The sequence below is a fragment of the Paroedura picta genome, chromosome 18 (genome assembly GCF_049243985.1).
Source record: "Paroedura picta isolate Pp20150507F chromosome 18, Ppicta_v3.0, whole genome shotgun sequence".
NCBI lineage: Eukaryota > Metazoa > Chordata > Lepidosauria > Squamata > Gekkonidae > Paroedura > Paroedura picta.
Window position 1 is genome coordinate 14,826,667 of NC_135386.1, and position 18,063 is coordinate 14,844,729.

Sequence of the window (18,063 nt, forward strand, 5' to 3'; positions counted from 1 at the left end):
GCTTGGGAAGGGGTGGCACCGACAGAATAAAAAGAGCTCAAGAGCAAAAGCCAGGGAGGAGCATGGTAGCAGAGCTGTGCATGTAATGAGTCTGCCAGCAGAGAGGCAGGGACATTTCTGGTCTCCAGAATCCCACCCCCATTCTGAGGCTTGGGAGTGTCCCAGTGAGAGATCCCTGGAACAGTGGAAGACGTCACCCCGCTGGGCAATCCTGTTGTGAAAAGGCTGCAGGCAGTGGAACTTCATATACTGAAATGATCACTCAGAAGGAAAAAATTAAGTATACATACAAACAGCCGCCAACATCCAGAGAGAATAAAACCACCCCTCAAAAAAAAAAAACCCTGTTATTTTTACACATTTCTTGTGTCTAGGAAGTGTTGTGAGAGTAACAAGGATTCATTCGACTGGTAGAAAATTGTCCCTGGGATATAAAAGCTGGAAGATCCATTAAAAAAAAAACGCAGCTAAATTCTCAAAACAGCGACTGACATTTTGAGATTTTGGAAAGCACCTGGCAAGGCAAACCCTTTCTTGCAAAACCCGGCCAGCCACAAGTCAAGATGGAACAGTTGCCATGTCACATTGCACTCCTATCTGAAGGAGTCTCAAAACGCTGGTAGACGAGACACTCCTGTTTATTCCAGTTCCACTGTGTGACCTATAAACAGGACTGCCTAGAGAGGATTTTCAAGGCATCACAAAAATTCAGACTGCAGGATAAAGGCCCAGTTCACTGACTGAGCCACTTTGTGGCAGCTAGGAAGGCAACACCAGTCAGAGTCAGACAAAATTATACAGCTGGATAATCCTATGCTCAAAGAAAGGATTATGCCCCTAACAGATAAAGTCAAGGCCTCTAAGGTCTGCAGCATGAGAGCAGAAGTAGCAATAACCAGGAGGATCTTTTTTTTAAAAAATCAGCTTGATTGGTCATGCAGGCTCCATCCCTTTCAAGAGAGACAAAAGGTCTGTTTTGTAATTTTTAGGGCATGTTATTGCAAGGTGTTTTACAAGGGTCTGCCCTTGACAACTGCTCCAGAAAAGAGTGCCTGGTGGCATGTGGCAAAGTATGAAGCTTCTCACTTAGAATCATAGAATTGGAAGGGACCTCCAGGGTCATTTAGCCCAACCCCCTGCGCAATGCAGGAAATGCCCATTGGCACTTACCGTGAAGGGTACTTCTCCCTGGGTTCTAGGACTCCATCCTTGATGGGTGGTTCTCACCGCTGGTGCTAGGGAGGCAGGCCTTAAATTTACTTCCTCTTCCTGTCTCCCTGGTAGAACCGCCCTCATCTTCAGTTGTGATCCTTCCAAAGCTCAGAGAAACAATACTCCAAACTACCGTAACCATAACTCTCTGTAATAATTTTTCTTTTCTTTCATTCTTTTTTTTTTTTTTATAATAAGAACATGAAATAGTGGAAGAGGAAGCAGAAAAAAACAGTTCCGAATAACTAAATTCCAATATTCCCCCTTTTCCTGTCCCATAATGACTATAACTGGACTAAATTTCAGACGACGCCCAGGGAGGGCTGGATGGAGTCCTAGAACCCAGGGAGAAGTACCCTTCACGGTAAGTGCCAATGGGCATTCTCCCCTGGTTCTAGGACTCCATCCTTGATGGGATATGCAAGAGCTTACTTTGTCCCGGGCGGGATTGTGTCGTCTGAATCTAAACCTTGTAAAAGAACACTTCTGCCAAAGGCAGCCTCCGCTGCACTGTAATCACTAAGCTTATATGGCTAAATTTCTGTCCTCAGTTTTTTAAACTTAAACTGTCCGATGCATCTTGACTATCTTTGTATAGCCTCCTAATCTGCTTTATGCCAATAAACGTATTGTATTGTATTGAATACTAAGCTTATAGTGCCTAATAAAGGTGGAAATTGAAAGACCAGGTAGCCGCCTTGCAGATCTGTTCTACAGAGGCAGAATTTATCATGGCAGCATTTGTTGCAGCCCCCCTAACTGAATGCGCTGTAATGCCAGAGGGCACAGGCCTACCCAATGAACTGTATGTTTCAGCAATACAATCCCTGAGACACGTTCCAACAGCCACAGTAGACATCCTTTCCCCTTTATTAGGCGGAGAAATGCTTATGAACATTGACTCTGATCTCCTAAATGGCTCCGTACGTATAAGGAATGCCTTGAGGGCCCTTCGTACATCTAATCTATGCCACAAAACTTCTTTAGGATGTTTAGGGTCAGGAAAGAATGTAGGCAAATTGATTTCCCGCATCCTGTGGAATCTAGATTCCACCTTGGGCCTAAATATAGGATCTGTCCACAAAACCACCTTATCTTTGTAGAACACCCAAAGATCTTTCCTAATGGATAAAGCTCCTAATTCTGAAATTCGTCTAGCAAACGTTACTGCAACTAAGAAAATAACCTTGAGTCGCAAATGTCTCAATGAAATATCCTGTAAAGGTTCAAAAGGTTGTCTCAGCAACGCTGATAGTACCACACTCAGGCTCTAAGTTGGGAAACGATGCATGGCTGGGGGAGAAACTACCGTGGCTCCCCTCAGAAACCTAGTAACGTGAGGATGCTTGGCTAAGGGAAACCCTTGAACCTTTGGAATAACTGTCGCCAAGGCTGCCACCTGTCTACGTAATGTGGATGGTTTCAAACCCTTATCCAATCCTTGTAAAAATTCCAAGATGACCCATAACCCAGTCTTTAAAGGGTCCTTTTTTTTTTTTTTTTTTTTTTTTTTGTCTGCACCACCTGACAAATACCTTCCAAGAATAATTATATATCCTAACAGTAGAAGGTTTTCTGGCCGCCAGTATGGTGCTAGTCACCTTTTCACTAAGGCTGCATTTTAGCAGAGCTGACCGTTCAGTCTCCGCGCGGTCAGCTGTAGCCAGCCTGGCTCGTAATGCCAAACTGGCCCCTGTGTCAAGAGATCTGGTATTACCGGTAATGACAGGTGTTTCCCCACCGCTAGACGCAGGATTGTTGCGAACCATGGTCTGCGTGGCCAATAAGGAGCCACCAGGATTACCTGTGCCCCTTGCTGTCTGACCTTTCTGAGCAACTTGGGAATGACTGGGACTGGAGGAAATGCATATAACAGACCCTGCGGCCATTGAGCCGTCAGGGCATCTATCTGTTCTGCTCTGAGTTGAGCAAACCTGGTGAAAAACCGAGGTAAGAGCGCATTCTCCTGACTGGCAAACAGATCTACCACTGGATTGCCAAAGTGATCCACAATCATTTTGAATACACCCCAATTCAAGGACCATTCTGCTTCGGAAATCTCCTGTCTACTGAGCCAGTCGGCCTGTACATTCAGGATCCCTTTGATATGTTCTGCTCTCAGGGACAGAAGAGTCTTCTCTGCCCATTGTAAAATCAGTGACGCTTCCTTGTGAATTGAGGGAGATTTCGTCCCCCCTTGCTTGTTTAAATAAGCCTTGGCTGCAACATTGTCCGTTCTTACCAGGACATGCTTTTGCTGTAATTTGATTTGGAAGTGTACCAAGGCCAGTCGAATTGCTCTGATTTCCAATAGGTTTATTGGAAACTCCCTCTCTTGTGCTGACCATTTCCCTAGAACATGCCTAGTCTCCAGAGTGGCTCCCCACCCCGACAGACTGGCATCTGTGAATAGGACTAATTCTTGTTCACGAAAAAGCGTCCCTGACCAAGATTCACCGGCTTCAGCCACCACAAGAGGCTGCTCCTTACGGCAGGAGTTAACCTGATTCTGATGTTTGACTTGGCTTTTATTTTCTCCTGAAATGGCCTTAGAAGGGACTGTAAAGGACGCAGGTGGAAATGCCCCCATTGTAATGTTTCCGTGTTTCTACCAGAACTCCCATGAGTTTTGCCAGTGTCATAAGTGAAGTTGATTTTTCTCGTATCACAGCCCCCACCAGATCTCTGGTCTTTTTGATCTTTTTGTTTGGCAAAACCAATTTCCCTTTTTATTTTATTTTATTTTATTTATTTATTTATTTATTTATTTCGTGTTCAACAAAACTCCCAGATACTCCAAAGCACTGGGTAGGAACCATGGAACTCTCTTCCAGATTGACTAGAAATCCGAATTCCTTCAGAGTGGTAATCACTCTCTCTGTGTGTGATGTTGATTCCTGAGCTGATGACGCTCGGATCAAGAGGTCGTCCGAAAATGATGTATTAACACGCCTGACTGGCGTAATGCCACAAATGGAATTGGACGCCAATCCCCGTTTGATTTTGGCACTGTAAACAGAATTTTCTCTGTTCCTCTGCAGGAACTATTTCTATTGCTCTTATGTTTAGTAGATGTTGGACTGCTTTTAGCAGAGCATCTCTCTTGAGCCGATTTGCGCTTAATGGGGACACCAGACACCTGTTGGGGTGAATTGCAAAAAATTCTATTTTGTAACCAACCTGAACTATCTCTGCAGCCCATTAGACGGACTGCGCTTCAACCATCTGTAAGGGAACAATGATAAACGACCCCCTACCGGAATCTCCCTGTCTTCTAGGGAGTCATGCTTTATTCTGGGAGGAGTCCCTGTCCGGCTTCTCCTGTCTGTTGAAGCCTTGTCTGCTATATCGGGAGTAACGTCCCCTACGAAGGGAATATCGACTATTCCCCCAGGATCCTCTCCTGTTCTCCCGAAATCTTGGTAGGGTGTTCTGTGATCTGAAAGAAAAGCCTTGAAACTTTCTATCATTACCACGTCTAACAAACTTTGGCATCATTTGCTTTTTATCTCGGGTTTCGATCAAAATTCTATTCAATGCATCCCCGAACAATTTATCTCCCTGAAAGGGGTAGGCAATAACAATGGATTTGGAATGATTGTCTGCAGGCCAGGCCCTCAGCCAAAGACCACGCCTAGCAGCTGCCAAGGACGCAAGTCCCCTGGCTGCAAAAATAACTGCATCCAAAGTAGTATCTGCTAAATAACAAACTGCCTTTAACAGTCGTGATACACCTTCAGTAGACTTCTTGTCTGCTTCAGGAATTAATCTTACCAGCTTTCCAGTCCAGACTATCGAAGCCCTAGCCGTTATGGAAGCTGTGGACGAGGCTCTAATGGCCATAGCTACAGCCTCATGTGCCTTTTTGAGAGAAAAATCTCCTTTTTATCCATCTGGTCTCTAAGGTGACCCTCACCATTCTGAGAAACCAGACCCTGTGACTGCAAGGCCGTGACTGGTGCATCGACCAGAAATGTCTGTAAAACTCTTCCACATAGTCTGAGAGTTTGTAAAAAAAAAATTTTTTTATATATATATATATATATATATATATATATATATATATATATATATATATATATATATATATATATATATATATATATAAATGCCAGAAATTGCTTGTTAGCCATAGGTTTTTGCCATTCTGCCTTAATCTTTTTTTCTTTTTTTTCTTTTTTTCCAAAAAACTCAAGCATAGGAAACACCTTTTGTACGACCTCCACAGGAGGAAAAAATTCTTCCTTACCTTTCACTCTAGGCTTCATATCTTTTTCTGGCGGTGCCTCAGCTGCCTCTGGCTGAATAAGGGCTAAAGCCACAATACATTTCTGTAATAAGGGCTAAGCCACAATACATTTCTGTAATAAATCTTGAAAATCCTCCTCTTTACAAAATCTCTGAGTTGACTCAGGGACCTGAATATCTTCCTCCATCGCCTGTGTCCCCTGTTCTTCATCCATCAAAAACTCACCTTCTGGATCGCTCACAGACGATCCTGAGGACATAGGTAAATTATAGCATATCTTTCTAGCCGCCTTGGTGGGAACGGACTGAGGAACCTGCTCATAGTGAACAGAATGCGATGGGGAATAATATTGAACAGGAGGATGCAGCATCCTAGGCGGTAAAGAAGGCACATTTAAAGCAGACCTCTGCTGATAAAACGAATTCATTTCGTTTCTTAACATACACTTCATAAAATTGAACATTTCAGAGGACATGCCAGCAGGCAGCCCTTCACTCACGTTTGCAGGTCTGTCTCCAGAAGAAGTGCCAGGCCATGGGTGTCCCAGAGAGCCAACAGAGGTTTGGGATTCACCTTGTATTATAGAGCTCGTGCAGTCATTTTGGCATTCAGCCACTAGGGGGACTCCTTCCCCCACGTGCAACTCAGAGCTCGGCACATGGCTGCCCTCAAGGCCAAAGCTCCCTGCAGAGCTAATAATGACGCAGTCAGAATTGCCTCCGGAGCTTGTTTGTTTAGGCAGAACGCCTCTGCTAGCCCGTTCACACTTCTCTCCACGCAGCCTTTTGGCTGGTTTGCAAATAGCCTTCCTAGGCTTATCGGGCTGCTGCTGGGCTGCCACGGTCAGTAAGGTTCCCGATGGAACGCAATCTGCCGGGCCCGTAGCTCCACCGGCAGCTCCATGCGTGCCTGGGAGATCAGACTCCAACAAATAATCATCTTGAAAAACACTTGTTGCCATTCTGAACAGTAAGTAAATTTCCTATTAATCTAACTTTTAAACTTTAAACTCTAACCTGGCAACATTAACTATGAACTGGGAGGGAAAGATACAGAGGAAAAGAAGTAGAAGGATTTTAGTATAGAAATTCCAACTAACAGTCTTAATCTAGCTTCTATAAAAAAAAGGTGAAGAGCTAATGCTCACACAACCGCACTCCCTGCAGGCAGGAGAAAAACTGAAGATGAGGGCGGTTCTACCAGGGAGACAGGAAGAGGAAGTAAATTTAAGGCCTGCCTCCCTAGCACCAGCGGTGAGAACCACCCATCAAGGATGGAGTCCTAGAACCAGGGGAGAATTCACAATTCCCTGCCCATCCAGTGGCCCAGATGAACCCCACCCCACCCCAAAAAAATACCCCAGAATCCCTGGCCAGTCTGATCTGGAAGAAATTTGCTTCCCGGTCGGCTTTTCCCTGGGCATGCAGGAAATGGCCACAACATACAAGCACCGACACAATCCCTTCTGCCCACCCACTCACAATCTGCCTAAGTTCACAGGATCAGCATTTCTGTCCAATGGCTATCTAACCTCTGTTTAAAAACCTCCAAAGAAAGGGAGCCCACCACCTCCCAAGGAAACCTGTTCCACTGAGGAACTGCTGTCAGGAACTTCTTCCAGAGGTTTAGCCAAACATACTTTTGAATTAATTTCAACACATTGGTTCTGGCCCAAACTTCTGGAGCAACAGAAAACAACTCCTCTCCATCCTCTATGTCAGGGGTAGTCAACCTGTGGTCCTCCAGATGTTCATGGAGTACAATTCCATGAACCCCTGCCAGCAAATGCTGGCAGGGGCTCATGGGAATTGTAGTCCATGAACATCTGGAGGACCACAAGTTGACTACCCCTGCTCTATGTGCCCTTCAAGTACTCAAAGATGGCTACCATATCACATCTTCTCTCCAGGCTAAACAGACCAAGCTCCCCCAACCCTTCTTCATACATCTTGGGCTCTAAACCCCTCACCGTTTTCGTTGCCCTCGTCTGGACGTGCTCCAGTTTGTCTACACCCTTCTTCAATTGTGGTACCCAAAACTGAACACAGTACTCTAAGTGAGGTCTAATCACAGCAGAGTAAAACGGTGCCATCAGCCCAAAATCGCAATTGGCAGGAAACAGACTGAGGAGGGGTATCTCCTACCGCATGAGACTGGCAGTTCTAAATTCTACCTGCCTCCTTCAGAAATCGTAAGTCACCAAAACAACAAGATGTTCTCCAGCCTCCAGAGGGGGAAAATTCACTTATTTCTATTTGCAAAATGCTTTTTTATTTAGTATATTAATGAAAAAAATGGTAAATAAATTCTCCCATGTAATTCTTTTATTGATAAAGAGGACAGCACTTGATAATGCCATCACCGGTCCCTTTGATAGCTAGTTTACAACACTTTATTCAGTCTAGTTCAATTATATAAATGGTCCACAGATCACTCAAGCAGATAAAAGCTCCTAATTACCACTACAATGACAGACTCATGTTAATTATAATCCCCTGGAGTATCAGTTACTTTGTATAGAGCGTGTTGATTTTAAATATAATCCTATCTGAAGGGAAATGTTTGGGTTTTTTTTAGATTTCCCTGTCTGTGTACTCAGTAAACTTCTCAAAAGAAAAAGGAGAAATTATCCTGACCCAAATCAAAGTCAAGAAGCCCTAAAAGGTCAAAACAAGGGGAATGAATTCAAGCCCGCATAGTGCAGAACGCAACTTTAAAATTAAAGTTATTAAAATGAGAAGCCCAAGGCTTATCTCATCTCTTAGCCTCAATAAAATCAGTGCATACATGCATACCAATGCCTCCACTGACCAGATGTGCTTCGGCGTTACCGCCTTTATCAACAGTCAAGCATGAAATACAAAAAGCACACATAAAATACAAGAATTACAAAGACTGTTATGTGCAGAGTTAGCTCCTATACATAAAATGATATTATATACTCTGGACCAGGGGTAGTCAAACTGCAGCTCTCCAGATGTCCATGGACTACAATTCCCATGAGCCCCTGCCAGCATTCGCTCATGGGAATTGTAGTCCATGGACATCTGGAGGGCTGCAGTTTGACTGCCCCTGCTCTAGACACAATGGACCTTAGGCCAGGTAAACCAAATTGAGGCCTCTAATGCTTCAAATGCAGGCCCTGGTCAAGGGAAGCACTTTCAGTGTCCAGTAAGCACCATGTAAACTTCAACATCAGAGTAAAACGGCAGCACTGTTGTCACCTTGCTTCTCACGACTCATTCAATTCTATTCCACCTTTCTCCCCAATGGGGACTTAACCTAACTTGCATCAAGGCCCTGTCCTCCATTTATTTATTTATATTGAGGCTCCCTTGTAACAAGTCACCTCAGGGCGGTTTACAACGACGACTTGGTAATAATCACAGAAAAACCAAGATATATATAATTATCACCAGGAGCAATGTTAAAACATTAAAATTGTATACAACCAGCTTGGTGTAGTAGTTAGGTGTGCAGACTTCTAATCTGGAGAGCTGGGTTTGATTCCCAGCTCACCCACAAGCAGCCAACTGGGTGACCTTGGGCTTGCCACAGCACTGAGAAAGGTGTTCTAACCGAGCAGTAACATCAGGGCTCTCTCAGCCTCACCTCCCTCACAGGGTGTCTGCTGTGGGGAGAGGAAAGGGAAGGCGACTGTAAGCCACTTTGAGACTCCTTCTGGTAGAGAGAAGTGGCATATAAGAAACAACTCTTCTTCTTCTTCAGTAATATCAGGGCTCTCTCAGCCTCCACTCCCTCCCCTTCCTTTTGGTAGAGAGAAGAGGCATATAAGAACCAACTCTTCTTCTTATAACGATTAAAAGTAGATAGAGGGGCCTGGATCAGAGCTTTTCTCAGCATTCCTGTGAGCCTCAGCCATAAGCTTGGAGGAAGAGCTCTCTCTTGCACGCCCCGCAGAACTCAATGAGCTCTGTCAGGCCCTGATCTCTCTGGGCAGCTCATTCCACCAAGTGGGAGCCCAAACAAACTTCTCAGAGAACAGGGACTACCAATCAGGTCTCCATGGATTCAACAAGACTGGGATCCCCTGATTTATAGGATAGGAAGCCTAAACAGGCAGAGAAGAAAGGGAGGGAGACTGCCACTGCTGGCAAAGCTGCTGGCTACTTTCTCTGATCACACGGGCAAATATGCATAGGGGGAGGGGGCCATTTATTGATTTATCGTATGATGTAGCCGGGAGACCTGAGGACTCTCTGGCAGCCAGGCAGCCTGCCTCCGTGTCATGATCCTTGGTGCCTCTTGGAGGAACTCCATCCAAATCTTTGGAGGTCTTCCATCCAAATACTACCCAGGGTCGGTCCTGCTTAGCTCCTGAGATCTGTCGGGATCAGGCTTGCCTGAGCTATCCAGGAGGAGGTCAGTTTTACACAATAGCCAAAAGCCATCCAGTGGGACCCCATGAAGATGCCTTCTAGTGAGTTAGGCCACTGGTCTATTGGATCAGTCTCAGCCCAACTGAATGGCAGCAGCATTCCAGGACCTTTTTGACAGGAGATGCTGGGGACTGAACCTGCAACCTTCTGCGTGAGGCGCAAAGGCTTTACCATTTGAACCACAGCCCCTCCACATTCAACAATCTTTTTTTCCAGATTCTGACAAATGCAGAGATGCTGTTTCCAGAGTCCTTATACTCAAATACGGACTCACTGTAAGACAAGAGTAAGAAGGGGGAAGAGTCGACAGTTCTATCCTGAACTGCGGTTACTTTAAAAATGAACACGTGGTATTTCGACGTAATCTGCAGCTCTTACCTGTCTGTTCCGTTCATCCATTATTCTCGTGATTTGTATTTTCTTCCTCCCCATTGTCACTGTTTCCCTCTTTATAATCCAGAAGCACTCAAGTAAAATAATCCGCAAACTCTGTGTCCTAGCACATGGTAGGCAGTTTTCTCTGGACTAAAGCCACAGTCTGTTCACAGTATTGCCTCCAAAACCTGGAATGGAAAGACACATTGAAATCAGTTCGACAGCGTTAGAAATACAAAATTTCACACCATTTATTTCTATACCGGAAGTCACCAGCAAGACAGACCAGCCCGTCCTTAATCAAAAAGGCACTCTGCGAACTAGGTCATACGAAGCCATCCCTGCACCCTGTCCAAAGCACTCGCATCACAACATGGGTTTATACAATTCGGCCACCGTAGCTGTGTCAAGGTTTACATTCATTGTCCAGTGACTGAGAATGCGCAAAAAGTCAACATCTCCTTTTGAAAACCCTGAACGGATCTTTAAACGGAAGAATGGCACTCTTATTTTACATTCCATTATGGGGAAAATAGCACACACACAATGCATTTCCTCATTCAAAACATTTATCGGTTCGGTGTTGTTGCAAACATGATGACATCAAACGGGGAAAGAAAAGTTTTCCAATGCATCGAGAAGTTAAACTGAGGTCCAAAATCTGGGTATAATTCCCTCTCAATCTCTTTTAGGTTTGTAGCCCTCTCCTCCTGACAATACGGCAGGCTTGAGAACAACTCTATGAGAGCGCGGTTAAAGACCAGCATATTCTGAATGCCGTTTAAAAATAGATCTATTGGATATGTCTCCATGCTGTGCTTCATTTTCCCCCACAGACTATTTCACAGGAACATACAGACTGACAAACAGCTGAGAAATGCAAGGTTAATGTTCATTACTGTAAAACTTGCAAGTTTTCACACATCACTAACAAGCCAATTACCGATCCGACACTCTTTCGCAGCTTGCAAACCTCTCCAAATGTAAACGGGAGTTACGGCCCACATAAAAAAATGAACGTCTGCGCACCAACCAACCTGCACAGAGCTATGCGCCTACACTATTCTCACAGTATATTGTTTTCTGAATGACTCTTACGTAGCAATCATACTATCAAGAGTTCAGCAACAGAATCAAGGTCTTCGCTTCCTCCGGCAAGAATTCCAAGTTTATTTTTATTGGACTTTTTAAATCCCTCTTGCCCCAGGCTTGCCATTTGCCCACCCACCCAGTTGTATGTTCTTTCCCCACTTTACCATCACAACAACCCTGCAGTTAGGCCAGAAACAGCGTCACTGGCCCGAGTTCACCCACTGAACTTTCTGGCTCCAAGCCCACAGGTCTACTCTATGCCACCTGCCACACCGCCTCTTTCACGCTCAGTGAGTAATCTGGGTTAGAAAATGGTTTGGCTTCTTTCCAGAATCCAGAGAAGTGAACATTGCTATATAGCCATGCAAAGGGGGGGGGGGGAGCAGAGGGTACGTTTTAACTAGCCCTCTCCCCACCAACCCATGCCAAAGAGCAAACCGCTTTGGAAACTGAGGGGAATTTTCAACTCAGCTTGAGGAGTGACCTGCTCTTCGAAAGAAAACCCAAAATCCCAAAGGAGGTGCCCAAGCTCTTCGGGGTGCCTAAATAGGAGACTTAGATCCTGAGCTGTGCAGCCAGGAAGATTAAAGGATTTGCCATCTTCTGAAGCTTTTCAGCAAAGGAATAATAATTTTTTTAAAAGGCCACTGGAATAGATACCTGAATCGGAGCCAAGTGTCACAAAATGCCCTCTCCTTTCAAGCCACGTGCAGGGAAGTGGTGCAAGCCATGCCACAAACCATCTCACAGTTAACGAAGAGAGACAGCAAGAGGAGATTAGTCACGGACTACATTTCACATTCTGTTTGCCCTCAAATGAGCAGACAGCTGTGACATTCTGATGCAACATTAAAAAATGGTTCAGAGGAATGTTATTGGAACGAGAGACGTCGGTTGACTGTTCCTGTGGCATATTTAAATATACAGGATACTTACGTGCCCCCCTTTCTCCTGAGCCGAGGCACAACGGTCAAGCCTTTCTTGCTTAAGAACAAAAACTGAGTCCAGTCGCACCTCACAGACCAGGAGTCAAAACGCAATTTGGTATTGGACAAAGCAATTTTGACTTACAGGCCTTTACACCAGTGGCTCTCAACCTGGGGGTCAGGACACCTTTGGGGGTCTAACAACCTTTTCACAGGGTCGCGGCAAGGCAAGCAGCGGGGGGGGGGGGGCGCTGCCAGTGTTGTCACTCCTCCTGAAGGCACCCACCAATTTATATACAATTAATAACCAATTTATATACAATTGGGAACAATGGATCTTCATGTCATTGGTCAGTTTTGGTTTAATTTCTGTGAAAGAACCCTTGCATCATTTTATGGTTTGGGGTCACCACATCATGAGGAACTGGATTAAAGGTTTAGGAAGGTTGAGAACTACTGGCTGACCCCCCTGGAAAGTTCTGCTGGTCTTTAAAGCACCACTGGACTCAAGCTCTGATCTCCTACTGCGTACTACCATGGCTAACCACCTGAAACTTGTTTTAAAATATCACCTGCGCCCAGAGACGCAGAGCAACTATAAACATTGACACGGGGCGCTAATGTTGACCTTTGGTTCAGATGGTAAAATACAGCTGTGTGTACCTGGGGATTTAATTTAACAGCACACCTAGCATTGGCATGACCACTGCCCCCTTATTACATCAAGGCACAGGAAGGACAACAACATTATGATTGCATGCACGTCTCTCAAGAGTGAGGAGACAAGGCAATGCTGCAACCGAATGAATGCAGATATGAAGAAATGGAGGACGTCTGGGCGATTTTGCCGCCCACCCTCCCCCTGGAGAGCTTACCGACCTTTATTTCCTTCCCTCTTCCATATTATGGTACAAGAGATTCTGCCAGAGTCAAATCCACCATCAGTTTAATGTGTTTGCTTGTTATGAGAAACCGGGGTGGGGATAAGTGCACCCAAGAGGGGAGAGACACGGCAGGTCGAAGGGAAGGCATGGGAGAGGTCCCGGGGGGGGGGGGGGGGGCTTGTGCAGCCTGAGCAATGGGAGGCAAAACATTAAGCATGCCAAGGGTGCTGCCTACGAACGCAACCTCAAGGTTTGCGGCGTTATTGCCTTTGTCTGGGGATGGAGTCATGACAGCAATCTTGGTGTGGAGCTAAAGTAGGTTAATTGCACTGCCTCACAAAATCCTGGCTGCGTCTTCTCTTCTCCTGCTCTCCTTTCCCCCACTCTTTCGCTGCTACATCTGCAGGATCATGCGAACGTTCAGCTTACTGGGAGTTCAGCTTGAGAGTCTAAGGAGCAGAGGCAACCCGCTAATTCCACTAAATAATTACTGCCCAAGGAGTGGAATCTGGGAATGGCCATTTTTGTCCCTCTCATTTATGCCCACCTCCCCGCACCCCAAGGATTAAAATAAAATGCAAATTGTATGACAGGTTGCTAAACAGATATCTTCCCTGTTGCCTCACAACATGCCTGGGTGAAGTCTAAGAAGCAGGCAGAAAATTAGCAGAGTCCAAGCGTCTCTTTGTTAGCCAAGAGCAGGGGTAGTCAAACTGCGGCCCTCCAGATGTCCATGGACTACAATTCCCAGAAGCCCCTGCCAGCTTTTGCTGGCAGGGGCTTCTGGGAATTGTAGTCCATGGACATCTGGAGGGCCGCAGTTTGACTACCCCTGGCCAAGAGCAATGGAATGTCTCAAAGTGATGCTGGAAAGCGACAGAATGAGGCAGGAGGGGGGGAAATGTAGCAAAGTGAGAGGGAACAGCGGATCAGTGACACAGAGCAAATGGGCTACTGCAGAATTGGTTATCACAGAAGAGGGCATGTGCCGGGTATGCATGGAGCCATTATTTTAAAAATAAATAAATAAAATGTATACCTTCCCTTGGAATTTAGATTTAAAAAGATAAAGCAAGAGGAGTTTAAAGCTTTAATGAAGTAAGAATGCCAAGTAAAACAGAAAAAAATTATCGTTCCTGATAAATGATTGATTCTTCAAATGTGCCTAAGTTTGCCCATAACAAATATGCACAATACAGAATTTAAGAATGCAATTCTTTCAGTCCTATACATTTAATGCACACTGCTTGATCTATTTAATACACATAAGCCAGAAGGTGTCCAATAGGACAGGAAGGCCTGGAGGATCATTGTCCATGGGGTCGCGAAGGGTCGGACACGACTTCGCAACTAACAACAACAATAGCAAGCCAGATACACTTTGTAGTTTACTATTTTCAGTTTATCTTTTCTCAAATGGCAAACATGTTGTGAATATGTCAACCATTACAATGTGTCAAGTGAAAGTTATGCGTTTTACAAGATTAAAATACACTTCGGTTTGATAAGAAGAACTACACGCATTCCAACTTCTCTCAACATATGCTTATTCCCACAATTTCAGAATTTCTGGAACTTGTTCTCTGCCCAAATGAAAACCACAGATCACGCAGGATCATGTAGGACAGGGGTGGCCAAAGTGTGGCTCTCCATGGACTACAATTCCCGTGAGCCTCTGCCAGCAGTTTTGTGTAAACTGCCCTGAGCCGTATGGGAGAGCAGTTTGATGATGATAATGTCATCCGTTCAGTCATGTCCAACCCTCAACGATTCTATAGGAAAGTCTTCGCCACACGTCTCTGTCGATGACCGCCACTTTCAGCTGGTCCATGGTCATCCCTGTATCGGCTTTGATCGTGTCGAGCCAGCGGATCCTTTGGCGACCACCTTTCCTTTTGCCACATTTCCTTTTGTGTTTAAAGGAAGTGAGGTTTAGCCGTAATATCTTCCCTTCTAATGACATAGTTGGTTTGCTCCTCTCTAAAACTGTCTTGTTGGTAACTTTGGCTGCCCATGGGATTCGCAGTATTCGTTTCCAGAACTAGTGTTGGGAGGGCAGTATAAAAATACGAGAAAATAAAATCAATAAAATTTGGCCACCCCTGATATAAGGAAGAAGTGATCTGTGTCCCACTATGACACACACACACACAACCCCAGCAGATTAGAGCTTTGTATAAAAAGACTTTATATATGGACAGACTGGAAGTCAATAAAGATCTTTTAAAATTGGGGAGAGATTAACGAATTTCTGTAACAGCTTGGCAGCTATATAGGGATTCATTTGAAATTCCCCGTTGCACTGCAGTGATCCTCCATGTATTGTTATGTCAAGCATTATCCCACACTTCCAAGAGTTTTTTTAAAGAAGGCTCTCTCTAACCAGGAGGGTCCAGAGCTGGAACACTACCCTAAGTTAAATGCCTTTGGTGCCAAAGAAACCACTTGGGACTCCAAAGCAAAGGAAGGATCCGGCCCCCTCCAAATTGCAAATCTTATCCAGACACCTGTTCAGAAAAGAAGAAACCTGGGTATCATCTGCATAGGGATGAAACTTCACCCCAAATTCCTTAACAGTATGTTATGTACTTCCATGAGGTCACAGGACGGGGGGGGGGGCAGGAACTTTGCTAAATTCCGCAGCAGAAGTGAAACAGAGCAGAGGGCAGCATCCACCAGGGCTGAAGAAGAACTGATTTTTGCACCCTGCTTTTTACTACCCGAAGGAGTCTCAAAGCAGCTCGCCAGCGCCTCACCTTCCTCTCCCCACAACAGACACCCTGTGAGGGAGGTGGGGCTGAGATCGCTGTGAGAGAACTATGACTAGCCCAAGCTCGCTCTGCATGTGAAGGAGCAAGGAATCAAACCTGGCTTTCCGGATTAGAGGCTGCCGCTCTTAACCACTACACCAAGTGGGCTCTCAAGCCATTAACTGTAATATAATGCAAATTATATAATGCAAAGAACAGCCAGGCTCTAGGGAACGCTTGGTGAATCTCGTGGCAGTCTGCTGAGGAGCCCCTTAAGCACCTGAGAACTGATCCAGCTGCACAGCAGGGTGCCACTGGTTTGTGCCACCCAGATACCATGAGGGAGCGTTCCTTCTTCGCTATTGCCAGATTCCACCCGAGTTTCCTTCATTGTTGCTGTTTTGTCATTCCAAACAACCTGGTACACCATGAAGCCAATCAGCCTCTATATAGTAGCCCAGGGCACTTAGGAAAGATTGTGTGCACAGCCTACTCTCCTCACAGGGATTCAAAGGAAGCACCAGACAGGTCGACAGGAATTCCCGGGGGCTGACAGGAAATCACCACTCCGGGAGAAGGGATGTCAAACTGAACAGTCCTCATCCCTGCAGAGGATTACTGGCATCAACAGGAAACAATCCATCCATGACAGCAAAATGTTACAAAGTCATCCACTCACAGACCATACCAAATCCAGATTACTGTTACGTTTTTCAATCCAGTAGTATTTTACATTTTAAGAAGTGGACACTGAGGTTCCCGAATTTGAATTTGGTGGGGCCTTAACACCACCTCCATGACAAGACTCTCCTAAGGCGGATATGAACAGCTGTGTTGGGTCTGAAGTAGTAGAACAAAATGTGAGTCTAATGGCACCTCTAAGACCAACAAAGATTTATTCAAGGCGTGAGCTTTCATGTGCAGGCACACCTCCTCAGATAATGGAACAGGGATCATAACAGTACGGATATAAAGAGAAAGTAAATGAGTAGCAAATTAGTAAACAGCATCGTAAGCCCAAATATGCAGCATAATCCTTTGCTAAGGCAGACAGAGCCAATCAGCTGGTTCCATATATGACTAACTTGTCCTGAGTACCCATTACCAGGTGAGCTTGAAACGGAGGTTCTACCTGACAGGAGGTTCTACCAGACAAACCCATGCAAGGAGAGGTCAGATCATAGCAACCCCACCTCCCTAAACTATCACGCCTAAGAGAGTACAGTACAGGTAACAGGGAAGGACAGGACTGGAACAAACTCCATCTAGCTTGTTCCCCCAGGTGGACCAGTAAGTGATCCCCTGGCCAAAGAAGTGAACCTGAACGTACCCTGAAAGCGATTTCCAGCCATATCCCACTCCTTTCCAAACAAGCGGCAGCACAAACCGTTCTTGGACAGCTGAGCTTGAGAAGGTTCCTTCATTTTGACCTCAAGCAAGCACAAAGAGGACGCAAATTATCAAAACAGCTCGCTGCTCATTACCTCTGGACCACCTACGGGAACTGGAAAAAGATAAGACACACCAGCTCTGCCCACAGATTTGCAATCCAGTGCAATTCTAATCAGGGTTTCACAGTTCTAAAGGCACTGAAGTCGATGGTCTTAGACGAGCATGCCTCTAAGACTGCGCAGGGGGCATAATACAAGGGGAAAAAACCTGGAATGGAAAGGCAGGAGTTTCTGCTTGAGAATGTCAGTGAAGAGGTTTCCTTCGCTGGTGGGTCACTTTGGATCTAAGTGTTCTACTATTGCGATCCCCAACCTGTGGGCCGCGGACCACATGTGGTCCTTCGACTAATTGGAGGTGGGCCGCGAAGGACACCTTCTCCCCCCCCCCCCGGCCCTTTACAACACACTTTGGGTGTCATTGTCTCCCATCACTCCCAGATGGGACTATCTCGTTGCAGAGAAACAAGCTCAGGGTTCCCATTGATTTGTCATTGTCATGAGTTAAAATTTCCATGAAAATAAAATGTTCCTTATGTTCATTGTTGTGGCATGTCTGTATCTTATTTTGAAGGGATGTTTAAACATTACCATAGCGATCAGAGAGCGTTAGGGCAGTGGTTGAGAGTAGAGGAGTAAACTACCCCCCCCCCACCGGGCCTCAGTAAAATTGTCAAGTGTTGAGTGGTCCCCGGTGATAAAAAGGTTGGGGACCACTGTTCAATGT

General features: G+C 45.4%; 1 protein-coding gene across 7 annotated transcripts in view; it reads right to left on the minus strand.

Annotated features, from left to right (window-relative positions):
• MEF2A (myocyte enhancer factor 2A) overlaps nucleotides 1–18,063 on the minus strand; it is an 89,862-nt gene that overhangs the window by 51,730 nt on the left and 20,069 nt on the right. For all 7 annotated transcript variants that reach the window (XM_077318022.1, XM_077318020.1, XM_077318024.1 and 4 more), the window contains exon 2: nucleotides 10,240–10,424. In XM_077318022.1, the coding sequence (XP_077174137.1) occupies nucleotides 10,240–10,293 (54 nt within the window). In that variant the 5' untranslated portion in view covers nucleotides 10,294–10,424. The remainder of the gene's footprint in view (nucleotides 1–10,239; nucleotides 10,425–18,063) is intronic.